An 18,950-nucleotide genomic window follows, 5' to 3' on the forward strand; every position below is an offset into this window, starting at 1 on the left:
CAATAACCAACAGCGGGATCTGGATACCCATGTTGGCTCCCACATGCTCCTCGATGATCTCATCGGATGAACCACGATGTCGAGGATTCAATCAATCCCGTATACAATTCCCTTTGTCTATCGGTATGTTACTTGCCCGAGATTCGATCGTCGGTATCCCGATACCTTGTTCAATCTCGTTACCGGCAAGTCTCTTTACTCGTTCCGTAACACATCATCCCGTGATCAACTCCTTGGTCACATTGTGCACATTATGATGATGTCCTACCGAGTGGGCCCAGAGATACCTCTCCGTTTACGCGGAGTGAGAAATCCCAGTCTCGATTCGTGCCAACCCAACAGACACTTTCGGAGATACCTGTAGTGCACCTTTATAGCCACCGAGTTACGTTGTGACGTTTGGTACACCCAAAGCATTCCTACGGTATCCGGGAGTTGCACAATCTCATGGTCTAAGGAAATGATACTTGACATTAGAAAAGCTCTGAGCAAACGAACTACACGATCTTGTGCTAGGCTTAGGATTGGGTCTTGTCCATCACATCATTCTCCTAATGATGTGATCCCGTTATCAACGACATCCAATGTCCATGGTCAGGAAACCGTAACCATCTATTGATCAACGAGCTAGTCAACTAGAGGCTTACTAGGGACATGGTGTTGTCTATGTATCCACACATGTATCTGAGTTTCCTATCAATACAATTCTAGCATGGATAATAAACGATTATCATGAACAAGGAAATATAATAATAACCAATTTATTATTGCCTCTAGGGCATATTTCCAACACGGGGCCCCCTCGCCGGGACGCCCTCCCGCCTCTGCGCGAATGCCCCCGACGCCCTGCGCCCGCCCGTCGCCGTCCCCCGCCGCCTGGAGCTCCGCGAGCCCCACCGGAGCCACCCCGTCGCCCCCTTGCCGTCACCATTGCCTGGAGGACCACCTCGCCGGCCTGCTTCCTCCTCCCCGCCGACCTGCCTCCACTCCATCTGCGTCGTCCCCGACGACCTCCTCGCCCCCCCGCTGCCCCGTACCCCTACAACTCCCCCCGTGAGCTCCCCCTCTCCTCCTCCGCTCTCTCTCTCGCACCCGCCCGTGCGACCACGTCGCCGCGCCCCTGCTCCTGGCCGTGCCGAAGCGCGCGCGCGAACCGCGCCCGTGGCGACCCCCATCGCGCCCTTGGGGCGCGCTGATGTCGCCTCCCCACTCCGTCGCGCCGGCCATCCTCGCCTTCTCGCACCACCACCGCGGCCATCTACGCGCGTGCGCGTCCGGCGCCCGCACTCACGGCGCCCCGCTCGCGCGGCCTTGCGCCTTGCTGTGCGGTGGCCGCCGGCGCCTACCGCGCTCCCCCGCACCTGCCGAAGGCCGCCACTGCTCGTCTCGCCGGCATGTGTGCCCCGCAGCTCCCCGCACCCGGCGCTGCTCCTGACCTCGCCGGCCACCGAGGCCCCCAGGCGCGCTCGCCCTCGCCTCTCCTGGCGTCGGGTGCGAGCACCCGCACCAGTTCGCCCGTCGCCCGCTTTCCCCTCGCCCGTTCGGGCGGCGCCCGTTGGCCGACCCGCTATGGCCCCTAGGGCCAATGACAGATGGGCCCCACGCCCAGAACGTTATTAAAAAAAGAATTAAAAATAATTAATTAACTAATAAAAATAATTAAAATATCAGTTAATTAATTAACTAACTTAATTAATCCTGTTAATATTAACTAATTAAGATTAATTAACCTAATAACTAATTAACCTAATTAACTACTGTTAATTAGCTAATAGCCCCTGACAGGTGGGACCCACTTGTCAGGTTGACCAGGTCAACGGTCAACGTTGACTGCTGACGTCATGCTGATGCATTAATTAAATTTCGAATTAAATTAATTTATTAAATTCTAAAAATGAATTAAATCTTTTAAATTTAATATAAAATAAACCGTAGCTCGGATGGAAAAACTTTGTACATGAAAGTTGCTCAGAACGACGAGGCGAATCCGAATACGTAGTCCGTTTGTCAGCCACACGTTCCTAGCATAGCGAACATGGAACTTTCCCCCTCCGGTTCATCTGCCCGAAAACGCGAAACGCCGGGAATACTTTCCCGGATGTTTCCCCCCCTTCGCCGGTACCACCTACTGCCGCGTTAGGGCACACCTAGCACCGCTCATTGTCATGTCACGCATCGTCATGCTTATGTTTGCATTGTATTTACTGTTTCTTCCCCCTTCTCTCCGGTAGACTACGAGACCGACGCTGCTGCTGTCCAGTTCGACTACGGAGTTGACGACCCCTCCTACTTGCCAGAGCAACCAGGAAAGCCCCCCCTGATCACCAGATATCGCCTATTCTTCTCTATACTGCTTGCATTAGAGTAGTGTAACATGTTACTGCCTTCGTTCAATCCTATACTGATGCATAACCTGTCATTGTTGCTACAGTTGTTACCCTCACCTGCTATCCTACTGCTTAGTATAGGATGCTAGTGTTCCATCAGTGGCCCTATACTCTTGTCCGTTTGCCATGCTATACTACTGGGCCGTGATCACTTCGGGAGGTGATCACGGGTATATACTTTACTTTTTATACATGACACATGTGGTGACTAAAGTCGGGTCGGCTCGTTGAGTACCTGCAAGTGATTCTGGTGAGGGGGCTGAAAGGACAGGTGGCTCCATCCCGGTAGAGGTGGGCCTGGGTTCCTGACGGCCCCCGACTGTTACTTTGTGGCGGAGCGACAGGGCAGGTTGAGACCACCTAGGAGAGAGGTGGGCCTGGCCCTGGTCGGCGTTCGCGGATACTTAACACGCTTAACGAGATCTTGGTATTTGATCTGAGTCTGGCCATTTGGTCTATAAGCACTAACCAACTACGCAAGAACAGTTATGGGCACTCGACGTCGTGGTATCAGCCGAAGCTCTTCTTGACGTCAGCGACGGAGCGGCGCGCGCCGGATTGGACTGGAACGCCTGCTAGGCTAGGTCTGCTTCCGGCCGCGTACGCAACGTGCAGGTGTGCAATGGGTGATGGGCCCAGACCCCTGCGCGCATAGGATTTAGACCGGCGTGTTGACCTCTCTGTTGAGCCTAGGTGGGGCTGCGACGTGTTGATCTTACGAGGCCGGGCATGACCCAGAAAAGTGTGTCCGGCCAAATGGGATCGAGCGTGTTGGGTTATGTGGTGCACCCCTGCAGGGAAGTTTATCTATTCGAATAGCTGTGTCCCTCGGTAAAAGGACGACCCGGAGTTGTACCTTGACCTTATGACAACTAGAACTGGATACTTAATAAAACACACCCTTCCAAGTGCCAAATACAACCCGGTGATCGCTCTCTAATAGGGCGACGAGGAGGGGATCGCCAGGTAGGATTATGCTATGCGATGCTACTTGGTGAACTTACCATCTACTCTCTTCTACATGCTGCAAGATGGAGGTGGCCAGAAGCGTAGTCTTCGACAGGATTAGCTATCCCCCTCTTATTCGGGCATTCTGCAGTTCAGTCCACCGATATGACCCTTTACACATATACCCATGCATATGTAGTGTAGCTCCTTGCTTGCGAGTACTTTGGATGAGTACTCACGGTTGCTTTTCTCCCTCTTTTCCCCTTTCTATACCTGATTGTCGCAACCAGATGCTGGAGTCCAGGAGCTAGAGATCCCGAGGATGATTCTACATGGATTTCGGCTTCGAGGAGTAGTTAGGAGGTCCCAGGCAGGAGGCCTTGCCTTTTCGATCGTTGCTACTTTTGTGCTAGCCTTCTTAAGGCAAACTTGTTTAACTTATGTCTGTACTTAGATATTGTTGCTTCCGCTGACTTGTCTATGATCGAGCAATTGTATTCGAGCCCTCGAGGCCCCTGGCTTGTATTATGATGCTTGTATGACTTATTTATGTTTTAGAGTTGTGTTGTGATATCTTCCCGTGAGTCCCTGATCTTGATCGTACACGTTTGCGTGCATGATTAGTGTACGGTCAAATCGGGGGCGTCACACTAGTGACTGCCTCTGAACAGCTCCATGCCATCTCTGTGTGTCAACCCACGTGGTTACAGGAGATCGTCAAAGGTTATGACCAAGACCCGAAGACACAACAACTGATCACCCAACTTGCCATAGCACCAGTGCCTGGGGGCAAATTCACCTTGCACAAGGGCATTGTCCATTTCAAAGGTCGGGTCTGGCTGGGCAACAACATGCATCTCCAACACCAAATCATGCATGCCTTGCATGATAGTACTGTGGGTGGCCACTCAGGCTTCCCAGCCACATACAGAAGAATCAAGCATCTTTTCGTGTGGCCTGGGATGAAGCAACACATCAAAGAGCATGTTCAGACCTGCCAAATCTGTCAACAAGTGAAGCTAGATCGTGCGCAATATCCAGGACTCCTCCATCCTCTGCCGGTCGCCAAGCGTTGCTGGGACTTGGTGTCCATGGATTTCACTGGGGGATTGCCCCCATCCAGGCAGTATAAATGCATTTTGGTGGTGGTCGAGACTTTCTTTAAGTACGCCCACTTCATTACAGTTAAGCACCCGTACACAGCGCAAGTTATAGCCCAGTTATACATTGATCAAGTCTACAAACTCCACGGCCTACCTGAAGCTATCATTTTTGACAGAGATGCAGTTTTTACCAATAAGGTTTGGTAAGAGATCTTCAAGTTGCAAGGCATGGAACTGAAGATGAGTTCATCCCACCATCCGCAAACCGATGGCCAAACGGAGCGTGTCAACCAATGTCTCGAAACCTACTTGCGCTGCTTTGTGCACAACACCCCCGCCAACTGGAGCAGATGGTTAGCTTTGGCTGAATTCTGGTACAACTCGACATACCATTCTACCCTCAACAGAGCACCGTTCTCGGTGGTTTACGACCAAGAACCATGATACCTGGGGTTGCTTCCTGACCAAGCAATACCGATTCCAAAGCTAAACAAATGGCTGGAGGAGCGTCAACAAATGCAGGACCTGTTAAGGCAACATTTGCTCTGCGCAAACAAATTGTGAAAAGTCAGGCCGATAAGAAGCGATCCCACCGGGAATTTCAGGTTGGTGACCAGGTCTTCCTCAGTTACAGCCGTACATTCAGACATCAGTCGCACGCCGAGCCAACCACAAGCTCAGCTTCAAGTTCTTTGGACCGTATCTAGTGGTCCGATGGGTGAACAACGTGACGTATGAGCTGAAGCTATCATAAGGATCCTCGATCTCTCTAGTCTTCCATGTGTCGCAACTTCGCAAGGCTTTGACCCCAGGTGCGAGCGCATCCTCATCTCTTCCATCACTTTCTGATGCTGTGAATGTTCCTGTGGAGATATTGGACAAACACTGGTGCCGCGGCTCGAACAAGATGCGGGAGCAAGGCCTGATTCGCTAGCATGACAACCAAGCTACACCAGATACCTGGGAGGACCTTGAAGATCTTCGTCGTCACTTCCCTACTACTGCGACTTGGGGACAAGTCTTGTCCGAAGAAGGGGGGGGTGTTGGCGACCACACTACACAAGGGTAGGCAGAAGGAAGAGCTACACCAGGTTGGCCCAAGAGAGAAAGGAGGCCATGCCACAAGTTCACTGGCCCCAATGGGTCTCCTACATGTTCAACCCAACTGAACCCGTAGGTAGCTCATATGAGCAGGTGTGGTAGGTGGGTGAGGGCTAGACCTGGCCATGGAAAACCCGGCCTAACCCGATCCGACCGAAATAGCCCGACCCGGCCCTGTCTTGTCCGCGGGCCGGGCCTGGGCCTAGTTTTTGAGCCCGAGTGCTAGGTCGGGCCAAGTTTGGGCTTGCCATTTATGTGTTTTAAGGAAGGGGCCCGGCCCAAGGCCCGGCGGGCTTTTCCACTCATGGACCGGGCTTGGGCCTGAAAACTAGGCCCGACGTCGGGCCGAGCCTGGCCTAGGTTTTCTGCTGTGGGCTTACGTAGGCCCAGCCCGAGATATGGCCAGGTATAGTGAGGGCGCAGGCGTGTGTGCGTGTGTTCCTCTGTATCTCCTCTGTATCGAGCTGCGCTCGCGATCCTCTTCTTCCCCTTCCCCAAGTTGTACTCGAATCAAAGTCTGTAATCGCCATAGGTCGAAGAGGAAGAACCAGCGAGTGCCCCACAGACGGAGAAGAAATGTCTCGCTTACTCCTGCGCCGCTTCCTCTGCTCCTCTTCCTCCACCACTCCCGCCGCTGGCGCAGGTTTCATCCGCGAGCTCGCCAACCTCCTCGCCGCTGGCCGCTTCCACGCCTCCGTCGGCCTGGCGAAATCACTCCTCCTCTCCTCCCGGCCACCAGCCACCTCCGTCCCCGACCTCTATCACGCCCTTGTCTCCACCGCTGCCGCCTCCCAAGTCGACCCGCATCCCCCATCCTTCCTCTCCGACGCCGCCTCCGCGCTCGTCGTTGCCTCCGCGCGGCTTGGCCTCCCCGACGGCGCACTCAGGCTACTTTCCCTCCTCGCCGACGCCCGCGCAACTCTGCCGTCTCTATCCTCCTGCAACCTCCTCCTCGAGTCCCTCCTCTCCCTCGGCCGCCACGCCGACGTGCGCCGGGCGTTCGACCTCCTAAATGCCGCCGGGGCACGCCCCGACACCTTCACATGGAACAAGGCCATCCAGGCGTGCGTCGTGGCAGGTGATGTCGACGAGGCTGTCCGGATGCTTCGTCGGATGGATTGTGAAGGCCACGGCGCCCCACCGCCCAACGCGTTCTCATACAATGTGGTCATCGCTGGACTGTGGAGAGCAGGAAGGGGTAGTGACGCTGTCAAGGTGTTTGATGAAATGGGCAAGAGGGCTGTGTTGCCAAGTCATATCACGTACAATACGATGATCGATGGACACATCAAGATAGGGGACTTGGAGGCTGGTTTTAGGCTGCGGGATCAGATGTTGCATCATGGCCTGAAGCCGAATATGATCACTTACAATGTGCTGCTGTCAGGGCTGTGCCGTGCTGGAAGGATAGGCGAGACGACCGCGGTGTTGCATGAAATGATGTCACGAAAGATGGTGCCGGACTGTTTCACATATAGCATTCTGTTCGATGGTTATTCCAGAGTTGGAGACTCACAGGCAATGCTTTCCTTGTTTGAGGAGTCTGTGAAGAAGGGTGTGAAGATTGGGGCTTACACTTGTAGTATTTTGCTGAATGGTCTTTGCAACGATGGCAAAATTTCAAAGGCAGAAGAGGTACTGCAGACGTTTGTAAATGCAGGACAACTCCCAACAAGGGTTATCTACAACACTCTTATCAATGGGTATTGTCAGATTGGAGAGCTTGAAGGGGCCTTCTCAACCTTTCAGCGGATGAAATCATGCCTTCTTAGTCCAGATCACATCACCTATAATGCACTAATAAACGGTTTGGGTAAGGCTGGAAGGATCACAGAAGCACATGCTTTGGTCACAGAGATGGAGAAGAATGGAGTGAGTCCTAGTGTGGAAACTTTCAATACGCTTATTGATGCTTATGGAAGGGATGGGCAGCTTGAAAAATGTTTTGTTCTACTTTCTGATATGCGAGAGAAGGGGCTAAAGCCAAATGTTGTCTCCTATGGTTCAATTGTCAATGCCTTTTGCAAGAATGGAAAAATCCCGGAAGCAGTAGCTATTTTGGATGATATGTTCCATAAAGATGTTTTACCAGGTGCACAGGTGTACAATGCGATCATAGATGCATATATAGACTGTGATGCCACTGAACAGGCTTTTACTCTAGCTGAAAAGATGAAGACTAGTGGGGTACCTCCAAGTATAGTTACATGCAATTTGCTGATAAAAGGCCTTTGCAAGCAGTCTCGGATATCTGAAGCAGAGGAACTAATTCACAGCTTAAGAAATCATGGATTAACTCCTGACGTTGTCAGCTATAATACTCTAATATCAGCATGCTGCTACAGGAGCAACACTGATAGTGCTTTGGAGCTTCAGAAAGAAATGTGCAAGTGTGGCATCAAACCTTCATCGAGAACATATCGTATTCTTCTGAGTGCATTGGGTGGTGCAAGAAGAATACATGAGATGGAAAATCTGTATAAAGAAATGTTGGACAAGGATGTTGTTCCTTGCAGTCGCATTTATGATATCATGGTTGAGGCCTATGTGAAATGTGGGGATGAATCTAAGGTAGAAGCTCTGAGGAAGGATTTCTCGGAAAAGGGGATATCAATTGATTATGACACATCCGTGACTTAGTGTGAGTTGAATACAAGTATAGCAAGTCCAATTTCAAAACGTTGAATTTGTTGCTCAGTAACCCAACTATCAGAAGTATTTCTTTTGTTTACCTAGTGAATCTTCAGAATGAATAGCCATTGACTACACATACAACGTCAACAGGCTGTTGCTATTTCTCCGACTGCGAAATCATTAGCTGCCTATCCCAAGTCTCCTTTCCAAGTATGTCATACCCCTGGCACTTGCATTCTGTACAAATACACTTTTATTTTCACCAAAATGGCCTAATATTTCAAATTAACTGACTTTGTTAGCTGAGAACTCCGGAGATTGTGCATGCTCCGAATGGGGAGGTAAAATCACCACCAGTAAGTGGAAAGAACATTACCAAATAGATGACTTATAATTCAAAAAGCAACTGCTATAATAAATAAATTTTCTATATTAATACCTTTGTGCAGGATGTAACCCCCATCTCACTGAATCTCAAAGAACTTGAGGCTGAGGAGAAGCCTCAAAAATCACTTAACGAGAAGCAACAGGTGTGCTACTTGTTGACTACACCTTTGTTTGTTTAACCTTTCCGAGTTATATACCTTTTTTTTCTTCCTTGACCCTGAAATTGTATCATTTACGTTTCTATGTATGTATGTTTGAATTTTATGCTCCAGGAAAGCCAAGACCTGCTAATCAAGTGTGTATCACAAGATTTGGGATTCCCAGTGGTAGGGCTATTGCAGCTTGCATTATATACAGGCGTCTTGTGCACTGGAGATCATTTGAAGTTGAAAGAATTGGTGTTTTTGACCGTATTATTCAAACAATAGGCTCTGCTATAGAGGTAGGTAATACCTATCGCTTGTTTCTTTGAGAACCCTTCTTTCTGGGAGAAATACTCATATTTTGTTTCGTTTGATTTAATGAACTGATATCTTAGGCCTTCATGATAGACCTTGAGTAACACATATAAATAAAAGGGGTAATAACAAAATTTAAAATGCTGCAACAACATAAGTTTACATTTCCTTTTTCCGTTTATTCTCTATGGGTACTGCTATATAGTCATGTTCGAATTGTTCCTTTCCAAAGGTCCAGGAAAATAACGACAAGTTAGCGTATTGGCTCTCCAATTCATCCACATTACTCCTACTTCTACAACGGACACTGAAAACAACTGGAGCAGCTGGACTCACTCCTCAGAGGTGAAGGTCAACTGCTGCATCGTTTGGGAGGTTTTTTTTCGGTAAAACATCTTTATCCTGCCCTTGCTAGTTTTATAGTCTGAGAAATTCTTAATTTTGTTGTTTCTGAATACACAAGGGAATTCGTGCTTCACCACAAAGTGTTGTGCGACCTTTTCATGGTAGCCGCTTGATTGGATGACTAGGTGATCTTCGTCAAGTTGAAGCCAAGTATCCTGCTCTGCTTTTCAAGCAACAGCTTACAGCTTTCCTTGAGGAATGATTAGAGACAATCTGAAGAAAGAGATATCTCCATTGCTTGGTCTTTGCATCCAGGTATGATTCATTGCCACTAGAATTCCTTTTATTTCACAGAAAAACAGTAACTTCAGGGTTAATTTTTTACTTTTACATGTTTTGCAGGCACCAAGAACATCTCGTGCAAGTTTGATAAAAGGATCTCGTTCTCAAGCAAATGCCTTGGCCCAACAAACTCTGATCGCACATTGGCAGAGTATTGTGAAAATATTAACAAACGACCTGAATGTTTTGAAAGCCAATTATGTATGTAACCTAAAACTCTAAATGGACACACTATTTTTGAGTATGTATGCATTAACATGTATTTTATTGATATGTCAGGTCCCTTCATTTTTAACCAGCAAGGTGTTCACTCAGATATTTTCGTTTATTAATGTCCAGCTGTTCAATAGGTAAGAGATGGCTCTTGCACTACCGGCCGTACATTTTACTTCTTCCCGTTAGGATTTTAAGATATCCTGTATCTTGCAATCTGCTTCTCCAACGCGAGTGCTGTTCATTTAGCAAGGAGAATATGTCAAAGCTGGATTGACTGAGTTAGAGCAGTGGTGCATTTACGCCACTGAAGAGGTAGTACCGGTGATATTTAATTCGTGTGCTAATTTTATGTGGTGCACAGTATGCAGGTTCTTCCTGGGAAGAGTTGAAGCATATTAGGCAAGCCGTTGGATTCCTTGTACGTGTCCTATACTGATTAGATGTCTATTTACAACTTTGTAAGTGAAAATTGTATGTAACCTAATGATACGTGTACTTGTATTATTAGGTAATTCATCCAAAGCCTAAGAAAACATTGAAAGAAATCACCAACGATTTGTGCCCTGTAAGTGACTTTGAATTCACTTAAATTTCGGCAATCATTAAAGCATATGTTAGTTGTGACTTGTCACATACCTCAAAAACTTTCAGGTCCTTAGCATACAACAGCTATATCGAACCAGTACAATGTATTGGGATGACAAATATGGCACCCACACTGTTTCATCAGAGGTAAGCTTGTTATACTTAATATAATTACCGGTTTATTCAAGTTTCATATGTTACTGTGTCAGCAAGTGGTGCTATCTATGTTCCTTTACTACCCATTTCTGACAGTGAACCAAATTGGTTGTAGGTCATCTCAAGTATGAGAATAATGATGACAGAAGACTCGAACAATGCAGTGAGCAGTTCTTTCTTGTTGGATGATGATTCAAGGTTATTTCTTGTTCCAAGTTCAATACTAATTAGTTTGCCACAGTAATTTTGTGCCCCTGATCTAACATTGCCCATGATACTTCAAACCACAGCATTCCATTTTCGGTGGATGACATCTCAAAGTCAATGACAGAAATCAAGGTAATGGACGTTGATATGCCACCTTTGATCCGAGAGAATTCTGGGTTTAGCTTCCTACACCAAAGAAAGGACTAAGCGGGTAGTCCTTCCACTCACGACTTCCACATTCCTTTCCCCACTCGATCTGTGCACAAATCATGTATATGTTCGTGGCTTTTCTTTCTATCAAATCAAATCTAGTCTGCTCAGGTTATTTGGTAGATCTGTTTTATATTTTTTGTTAGGTCCTGGGTTTGATTGATTGATTATTTCTTCAGTTTGGCTCCCCTTTTTGTTGGGAGATCAATTTTATATTGCAATGCCAGGGGGGTCGGATGCCCTTGGTCAGGATGCCGAGCTGCTATTGGAAAAGCTCGTCGTCCTTTTATCATCTGGAAAGGTTTTACAAGGCTACTAGCCAGTCATGCTGTAAATTGCAACGAAGATCATAGTTAAAAGAAATTGCATATTGACGTCTGATATTTTTGGTGTACCCTCAATTTAGATGTTTATCGTCTGTTTTTACATCAGAATCATACTCCCTCCGTCCCATAATATAAGATCTTATTACATCCAATATGACGGAGGGAGTACATCTGTCACTGGGAGAATGCTTTTAACATCTGTCACTGGGAGAATGCCTAAAAGCCTGCTGTGTAATGTCAAGTTTCACATCACAAGAAAATCCTCCTAGATAAGATAGTGCAGCAAATATTTACTCGAAAGATGTCGCTCTTTCTAGGGATGACTCCAGCATGGTTTGAATACAAATGGAAGATTTACCTTTAGTGGCGCAAGCTAATATACTAGGTAAGCAAAGGCAACAAGCTAGCTAGCAAACACAAAAAAGAAACATTGAACTTGTAGACAAAGTTTAAAGAGAACCCTAAACTTGTAATCCCGAAAATCAGCACACCAAATACTCATGATCCCTGTCTATTTCGAACCTTGAGGGCGTTCCCAAACTGAGCCAGCCCACCAGACACGAAGTGAGCCCCCCCCCCCCCCCCCCTCCCCTTTTTTTTAACGTGCGACGTAAAAATAACAAAAAAAACGCTTGCGAACTTAGCGCTGCTGAACTCCACCTACTAGCCACTGGACCAAATGACTGTTATAATTATATAATGAGAAACCTGGATATATTTTGAAAACATGCTTTAAGGGCAATTTTTTTTGAAAATGTAAACAATTTTTGAAGGCCACAACATCAATATTTGAATACTTCTTTGAAGGGCTAATACATTTTGAAACTGTAAACAATTTTTGAAATCACCACATTTTTTTAAAGTACAAACAGCTTTTCAAAAAATAGAACATTTTTTGGAAACTCAGCGAGTTTTAAAAAGTGAACACTTCCTGAAACATCAACATTTTAAAAAATGGGAACAATTTTTTAATCTAGAACAAAATTAGTACATAGTTTCAAAACATGTTCAGTTTTTAAAAATCTTGTTCATAAATTCCAAATGTTCGGGAATCTAAAAAAATGTTTGCACTTTTCAAAAAATAGAAGTTTAAAAATGTCTATGGTTACTATTTTTTATAACAAATTAAAAAAATGTTTCCTGGTTTTCAAAAAGTGTTTGGAATTTTCAAATTCGGTTTGCACTTTTTAAAAATGTCCACAGTTTCATAAATTGTTCATAGATGTCAATGGATGTTTGAAAAATATCTGGATTTTCAAAAATAGTGTAACATTTTCAGATTTTTTTTCGAATTTCGTAAACTATTTGCATTAAAAAAATGTACTCCGGATTTAAAATTGTTCACCCTTTTTCAGGAAATGTTTAGAATCTTTGAAAAATGTTTACGTATATGAACGCTCTTGTTTGTTCTTACTCCCTCCGTCCGGAAAAACTTGTCCCTCAAATGGATGTATCTAGCGCTAAGCTTGGGACAAACTTTTTTGGACGGAGGGAGTACCTTCTTATAGGCGTCACGCTATCTATCAACACCAGCATCCTTCAGGGCGAGTGGATAGATGCGGGCGCTGCTAGTGTGAGACCCCGAGTTCGAGTACTGTCCAGCACTGATGTTTCTTTCTTGGGCCCATGGACTGGCTGGGCGGGTCCGGTTGGCTAATACTCCCTCCGTCCGGAATTTTAGAATTAAAATACGTCTAGATACATTCATTTCTCCGACTAGTATTTTCGGTGGGAGGGAGTATTTTTTTCGTCGCCTAGCTCTTTTTTTCATCGCTCCTTATAGAAGACAAATGGCTTTGTTTAGTTAAAAAATGTTTATTGTGGTTACAAAAATCTTAAAAATGTTATTATCATTACGAAAATGAAAAACAAAGAACCAAAAAAAGAAAAGGAAAGGAAAAAAATAAAAATGAAAAAAGGCCCATGTACCGGCAGAGCAGAGTGAGTGCGCGTGCAACTACACAACTGGGCCGGCCCGATTCGTTCTAATGTCCAGCCATCTAGTCAATGATCGGGCGAGCATGACGAGTCCAAGCTCGACTGGGGTGATTTTATGCTCGGCAATGGTGGAAGAGGAGGTGGCAACGGCCGTGCTGGCCGAGGGACATATGGCAGTTCTCAGTATGGCCACGGCCGAGGCAATACTAATGGCAGGGGAAGAAGTACGGCTGGCCGTGGGGTTCCGACCAGCGGGCCAGGTCGCGGCAGGGGAGAAGGAGCTACTGTTTCCTGCTTTGACCAGAATGTTAGTTGAAGGCATAGGCGTGTTTGGTTGCCCGCATGTAGCTCAACTAGGCCCGCGCGGGATGTGCGCGACTTGTTTGGTTGGCTGGGCTGCATGCGGTTTGAAGCCCGCACGAACCTCAAAGCAGCCCGTAGCCTGGCCCGGCGGGAACTGCCGAATCGGCAGTTTCTCGCGAGCCTGGCCGGGCGCGGCCGCGCGTGCAGGGCAGTTGCACGCCTCGGGCAGCGTGGGAGACGGAGGCGACGTCTCATTACTCGCTTCCACTCTCCTATCACCGCCCAGGCGCACTGTTCCCACTGCTCCCTCTCTCTCCCTCACCGCCCCTCCCTCTCCTCTCCTCTGCTCCGATGGCTCCGCCACGCCCACCGCCGCGCCGCCCTCTAACCCCGGTCGACCAGCGCATCTCCAGCATCCAGGAGCGCTAGCTGGCCGGGCTCCAGAACTCGGGCCGCGACCTGGCCTCCGCGCTGCGGGCGCCGTCCCCCATCTGCTGCCGGCCTCCACGACCTCCGGCCAATGCGGTGCCGGCCGCTCCTGCTCCGCCGCCGATTCCGGACCTCGTGGTCCTGGGCTCGGCGCCGGCGCCGTCGACGAAGCCGCCCCTTGTTGGGACACCATTGGCCTCGGGGGTTTTCTTGACCCCGTCCGAGGGTTTTCTCCGGTCGGCGGGCCGTCCTTCTCGACCTCCGGCGTGGCGTTCAGCACGGGGCCGATGCCGCAGGCCGTCGCCGGTGCCGGCTCGTCCTCTGCTCCGCCACCTCTATCGTTCCCGCCGGGGTTTTCACCCCGGCCTCGGTTCGCCGCGGCTGCGCGTGCTCCGGTGAGTCAAATCCCCAACAATCTTGCTCCTAGATGTAGATTAGCGGTTAATTTCTTAGGCAGGTGCTAGGATTGATAGGATTCTAGCAGATCCGATTGGATGCGATCCCAATCGAATCCCATCAGACTGATCTGTTCTTATTTTGTACAGTGCGTGTGCTACTGCTTGTGTTCATTCTAGAATGCTAGTAGCTGTGTTACATGCTAGATTCATGTTAATGCTAGATTCATGTTCATGCTAGTGCGAGTGCTACTACATGCTAGATTTGTGCTACATGCTAGTAGCTGTGTTCATGCTAGAATCATGTTCATGTTGAGTGATGAATGCTAGAATCATGTTGACTGATGGCATGCTCATGTTAGGATCATGTCCTTGTTTCATGTTGCATGTTGAAACTAGGATTTGTGCCATTAGTGGATGTTATACGTGCATGTAGTAGGATGGTCCCAAATCTGCATGGCTGCACATGGGTGCTATTGGCACTTGCTGTTGCTATTTTTAGATGTTTCCTTGTTTAGGATAGTGCAGTGATCAGTGCCAGTTGATACGTCTCCGTCGTATCTACTTTTCCAAACACTTTTGCCCTTGTTTTGGACTCTAACTTGCATGATTTGAATGGAACTAACCCGGACTGACGCTGTTTTCAGCAGAATTGCCATGGTGTTATTTATGTGCAGAAACAAAAGTTCTCGGAATTAACTGAAACTCCACGGAACTTATTTGGAAAATATTAAAAATACTCGAAGAAGAATCCACGTCAGGGGGGCCTCCACCTGTCCACGAGGGTGGGGGGCGCGCCTGCCCTCCCTGGGCGCGCCCCCTGCCTCGTGGGCCTCTTGACGCTCCACCGACCTCAACTCCAACTCCATATATTCGTGTTCGGGGATAAAAAAAATAAGAGAGAAGGATTCATCACGTTTTACGATACAGAGCCGCCGCCAAGCCCTAAAACCTCTCGGGAGGGCTGACCTGGAGTCCGTTCGGGGCTCCGGAGAGGGGAATCCGTCGCCGTCATCATCATCAACCATCCTCCATCACCAATTTCATGATGCTCACCGCCGTGCGTGAGTAATTCCATCGTAGGCTTGCTGAGCGGTGATGGGTTGGATGAGATTTATCATGTAATCAAGTTAGTTTTGTTAGGGTTTGATCCCCAGTATCCATTATGTTCTGAGATTGATGTTGCTATGACTTTGCTATGCTTAATGCTTGTCACTAGGGCCCGAGTGCCATGATTTCAGATCTGAACCTATTATGTTTTCATGAATATATGTGAGTTCTTGATCCTATCTTGCAAGTCTATAGTCACCTACTATGTGTTATGATCCGGCAACCCCGAAGTGACAATAATCGGGACCACTCCCGGTGATGACCGTAGTTTGAGGAGTTCATGTATTCACTATGTGTTAATGCTTTGTTCTGGTACTCTATTAAAAGGAGGCCTTAATATCCCTTAGTTTCCATTAGGACCCCGCTGCCACGGGAGGGTAGGACAAAAGATGTCATGCAAGTTTTTTCCATAAGCACGTATGACTATATTCGGAATACATGCCTATATTACATTGAAGAATTGGAGCTAGTTCTGTGTCACCCTATGTTATGACTGTTACATGATGAACCGCATCCGGCATAATCCTTTATCACCGATCCAATGCCTACGAGCTTTTCACATATTGTTCTTCGCTTATTTACTTTTCCGTTGCTACTGTTACAATCACTACAAAACCCAAAAATATTACTTTTGCTATCATTACCGTTACTTCCATATTACTTTGCTACTAAATACTTGGCTGCAGATATTAAGTTATCCAGGTGTGGTTGAATTGACAACTCAACTGCTAATACTTGAGAATATTCTTTGGCTCCCCTTTTGTCGAATCAATAAATTTGGGTTGAATACTCTACCCTCGAAAACTGTTGCGATCCCCTATACTTGTGGGTTATCAAGACTATTTTCTGGCGCCGTTGCCGGGGAGCATAGCTCTATTCTTTGAGTCACTTGGGATTTATATCTGCTGGTCACTATGAAGAACTTGAAAGACGCAACAAAAATTTATCCCTCAACTACGAGGGGGGGGGGGGTAAGGAACTGCCATCTAGCTCTGCACTTGATTCACCTTCTGTTTTGAGTAAGCTTGCGACACCTAAACCTGCTTCTGCTATTAATTCTGATATGTCGCATGTTATTGATGATGCCACTTCTGCTATGCATGATACTTATGATGAAACTACTTCTATGCTTGATACTACTGTGCCACTTGGTGAATTTCTTGATGAACAACTTGCTAGGGCTAGAGAGAATGAAATTATTGAAACTGATAATATTGAAGATAGTGATGATGAAGACTCCCCCCTAATAAATATGAATTACCTGTTGTGCCTGAGGGTTATGTTCTGGATGAAGAATCCGCTAGAGCTATTTTAGCTTGCAATGATAGAAGTGATCTTAAGAAGTTATTAGCTAAATGGAAGCAGCAATCTCTTAATGCTAGAATGAAACCTGACCCTGCTTTTGCTACTTCACCTATCTGTGTTACTGATAAGGATTATGAATTCTCTGTTGATCCTGATATAATTACTTTGGTTGAATCTGATCCTTTTTATGGCTATGAATCTGAAACTGTTGTGGCACATCTTACTAAATTAAATGATATAGCCACCCTGTTCACTAATGATGAGAGAACCCGCTACCTTTATATCCTTAAAATATTTCCGTTCTCATTAAAGGGTGATGCTAAGATATGGTTTAATTCTCTTGATCCTGGTTATGTGCGTAGTCCCCAGGATATGATTTATTACTTCTTTGCTAAATATTTCCTTGCTCATAAGAAACAAGCTGCTTTAAGGGATATATATAATTTTGTGCAAATTGAAGAAGAAAGTCTCCCACAAGCTTGGGGGAGGCTTATCCAACTACTTAATGCTTTGCCTGATCATCCTCTTAAGAAAAACGAAATACTTGATATCTTTTATAATGGACTAACCGATGCTTCCAGAGATTACCTGGATAGTTGTGCTGGTTCTGTTTTCAGGGAAAGAACACCGGATGAAGCTGAAATTCTATTGAATAATATGTTGACCAATGAAAATAATTGGACACTTCCTGAGCCAGCTCCTGAGCCTATTCCTAAACTAACTCCGAAGAAAAGAGGTGTTCTATTTCTCAGTCCTGAAGATATGCAAGAGGCAAAGAAATCTATGAAAGAAAAAGGTATTAAAGCTGAAGATGTTAAGAATTTACCTCCTATTGAAGAAATACATGGTCTTAATTTACCGCCTGTTGAAGAAATATATGATCTTAATCCATCACCTATTAAAGAAACTCATGGTCTTGATAACCCGACACATGTAGTAAAGGTAAATTCTCTCTATAGATCTGATGAAGGTGATATTCCTCACTATAAGTCTGCTAGACAATGCTTAGAAGAGTTTGATAATTTTATTGTCAAACAAGAAAACTTCAATGCTTATTTTGGTAGACAATTGAAATATAATTCCGATATGCTTGAATACTTGGGTGATTATATGTCTAGAGTTAAAGGTGAACTTAAAGTCATTAGTAAACATGCTTCTATGGTTACCACTCAGGCAGAACAAGTACTTAAAGCTGAAAATGATTTGCTCAATGAATAGTAAGAATAATGATTATGCTGTTAGAGTGGCTACTAGAACTGGTAAAATGACTCAGGAACCTTTGTATCCTGAAGGCCATCCTAAGAGAATTGAGCAAGATTCTCAGAGAAATAATATTGATGCACCTAGTCATTCTAAAAAGAAGAAAAAGAAAAATGATAGGACTTTGCATGCTTCTAGTGAACCTGTTGCTGAAACACCTGAGAATCCAAATGATATTTCTATTTCTGATGCTGAAACACAATCTGGTAATGAACATGAACCTAGTGATAATATTAATGAAGATGTTCATGATGATGCTCAACCTAGTAATGATAATGATATAGAAATTGAACCTGCTGTTGATCTTGATAACCCACAATCAAAGAATCAACGTTATGATAAAAGAGACTTTGTTGCTAGGAAACACGGTAAAGAAAGAGAACCATGGGTTCAGAAACCCATGCCTTTCCCTCCCAAACCATCCAAGAAAAAGGATGATGAGGATTTTGAGCGCTTTGCTGAAATGATTAGACCTATCTTTTTGCGTATGCGATTAACTGATATGCTCAAAATGAATCCTTATGCTAAGTATATGAAAGAAATTGTCACTAATAAAAGAAAGATACCGGAAGCTGAAATTTCCACCATGCTTGCTAATTATACTTTTAAGGGTGGAATACCAAAGAAACTAGGAGATCCAGGGGTACCCACTATACCATGCTCCATTAAAAGAAACTATGTTAGAACTGCCTTATGTGATCTTGGAGCCGGTGGTAGTGTTATGCCTCTCTCTTTATATCGTAGACTTGATTTGAATAAGTTGACACCTACTGAAATATCTTTGCAAATGGCTGATAAATCAACT

General features: G+C 46.0%; 2 protein-coding genes across 5 annotated transcripts; both read left to right on the forward strand.

The window, feature by feature from the left end:
• Window positions 1–5,996: 5,996 nt before the first annotated feature.
• LOC109759967 (uncharacterized) lies at window positions 5,997–9,624 on the forward strand. Of its 4 annotated transcripts, none has more exons than XM_020318797.4 (7): window positions 5,997–8,180; window positions 8,276–8,383; window positions 8,476–8,529; window positions 8,623–8,703; window positions 8,833–9,002; window positions 9,251–9,404; window positions 9,482–9,624. In XM_020318797.4, exon 1 carries the CDS (start codon window positions 6,116–6,118, stop codon window positions 8,177–8,179), a length of 2,064 nt encoding a protein of 687 aa, XP_020174386.1. In that variant the 5' UTR covers window positions 5,997–6,115; the 3' UTR covers window position 8,180; window positions 8,276–8,383; window positions 8,476–8,529; window positions 8,623–8,703; window positions 8,833–9,002; window positions 9,251–9,404; window positions 9,482–9,624. The 4 variants fall into 4 exon arrangements, with proteins under 4 accessions (XP_020174386.1, XP_020174387.1, XP_045090754.1 ...); XM_020318798.4 differs by having other exon boundaries at window positions 8,324–8,383; XM_045234819.2 differs by having other exon boundaries at window positions 8,324–8,383; window positions 8,476–8,514.
• On the forward strand, window positions 9,622–11,460 carry LOC141042927 (myosin-11-like). Its single transcript, XM_073511839.1, has 7 exons — window positions 9,622–9,678; window positions 9,766–9,906; window positions 10,283–10,339; window positions 10,430–10,486; window positions 10,573–10,653; window positions 10,778–10,860; window positions 10,953–11,460. Exons 1-7 carry the CDS (start codon window positions 9,622–9,624, stop codon window positions 11,074–11,076), a joined length of 600 nt encoding a protein of 199 aa, XP_073367940.1. The 3' UTR covers window positions 11,077–11,460.
• The last annotated feature ends 7,490 nt before the right edge of the window (window positions 11,461–18,950 follow it).

The sequence above is a fragment of the Aegilops tauschii genome, chromosome 3, assembly GCF_002575655.3.
Source record: "Aegilops tauschii subsp. strangulata cultivar AL8/78 chromosome 3, Aet v6.0, whole genome shotgun sequence".
NCBI lineage: Eukaryota > Viridiplantae > Streptophyta > Magnoliopsida > Poales > Poaceae > Aegilops > Aegilops tauschii.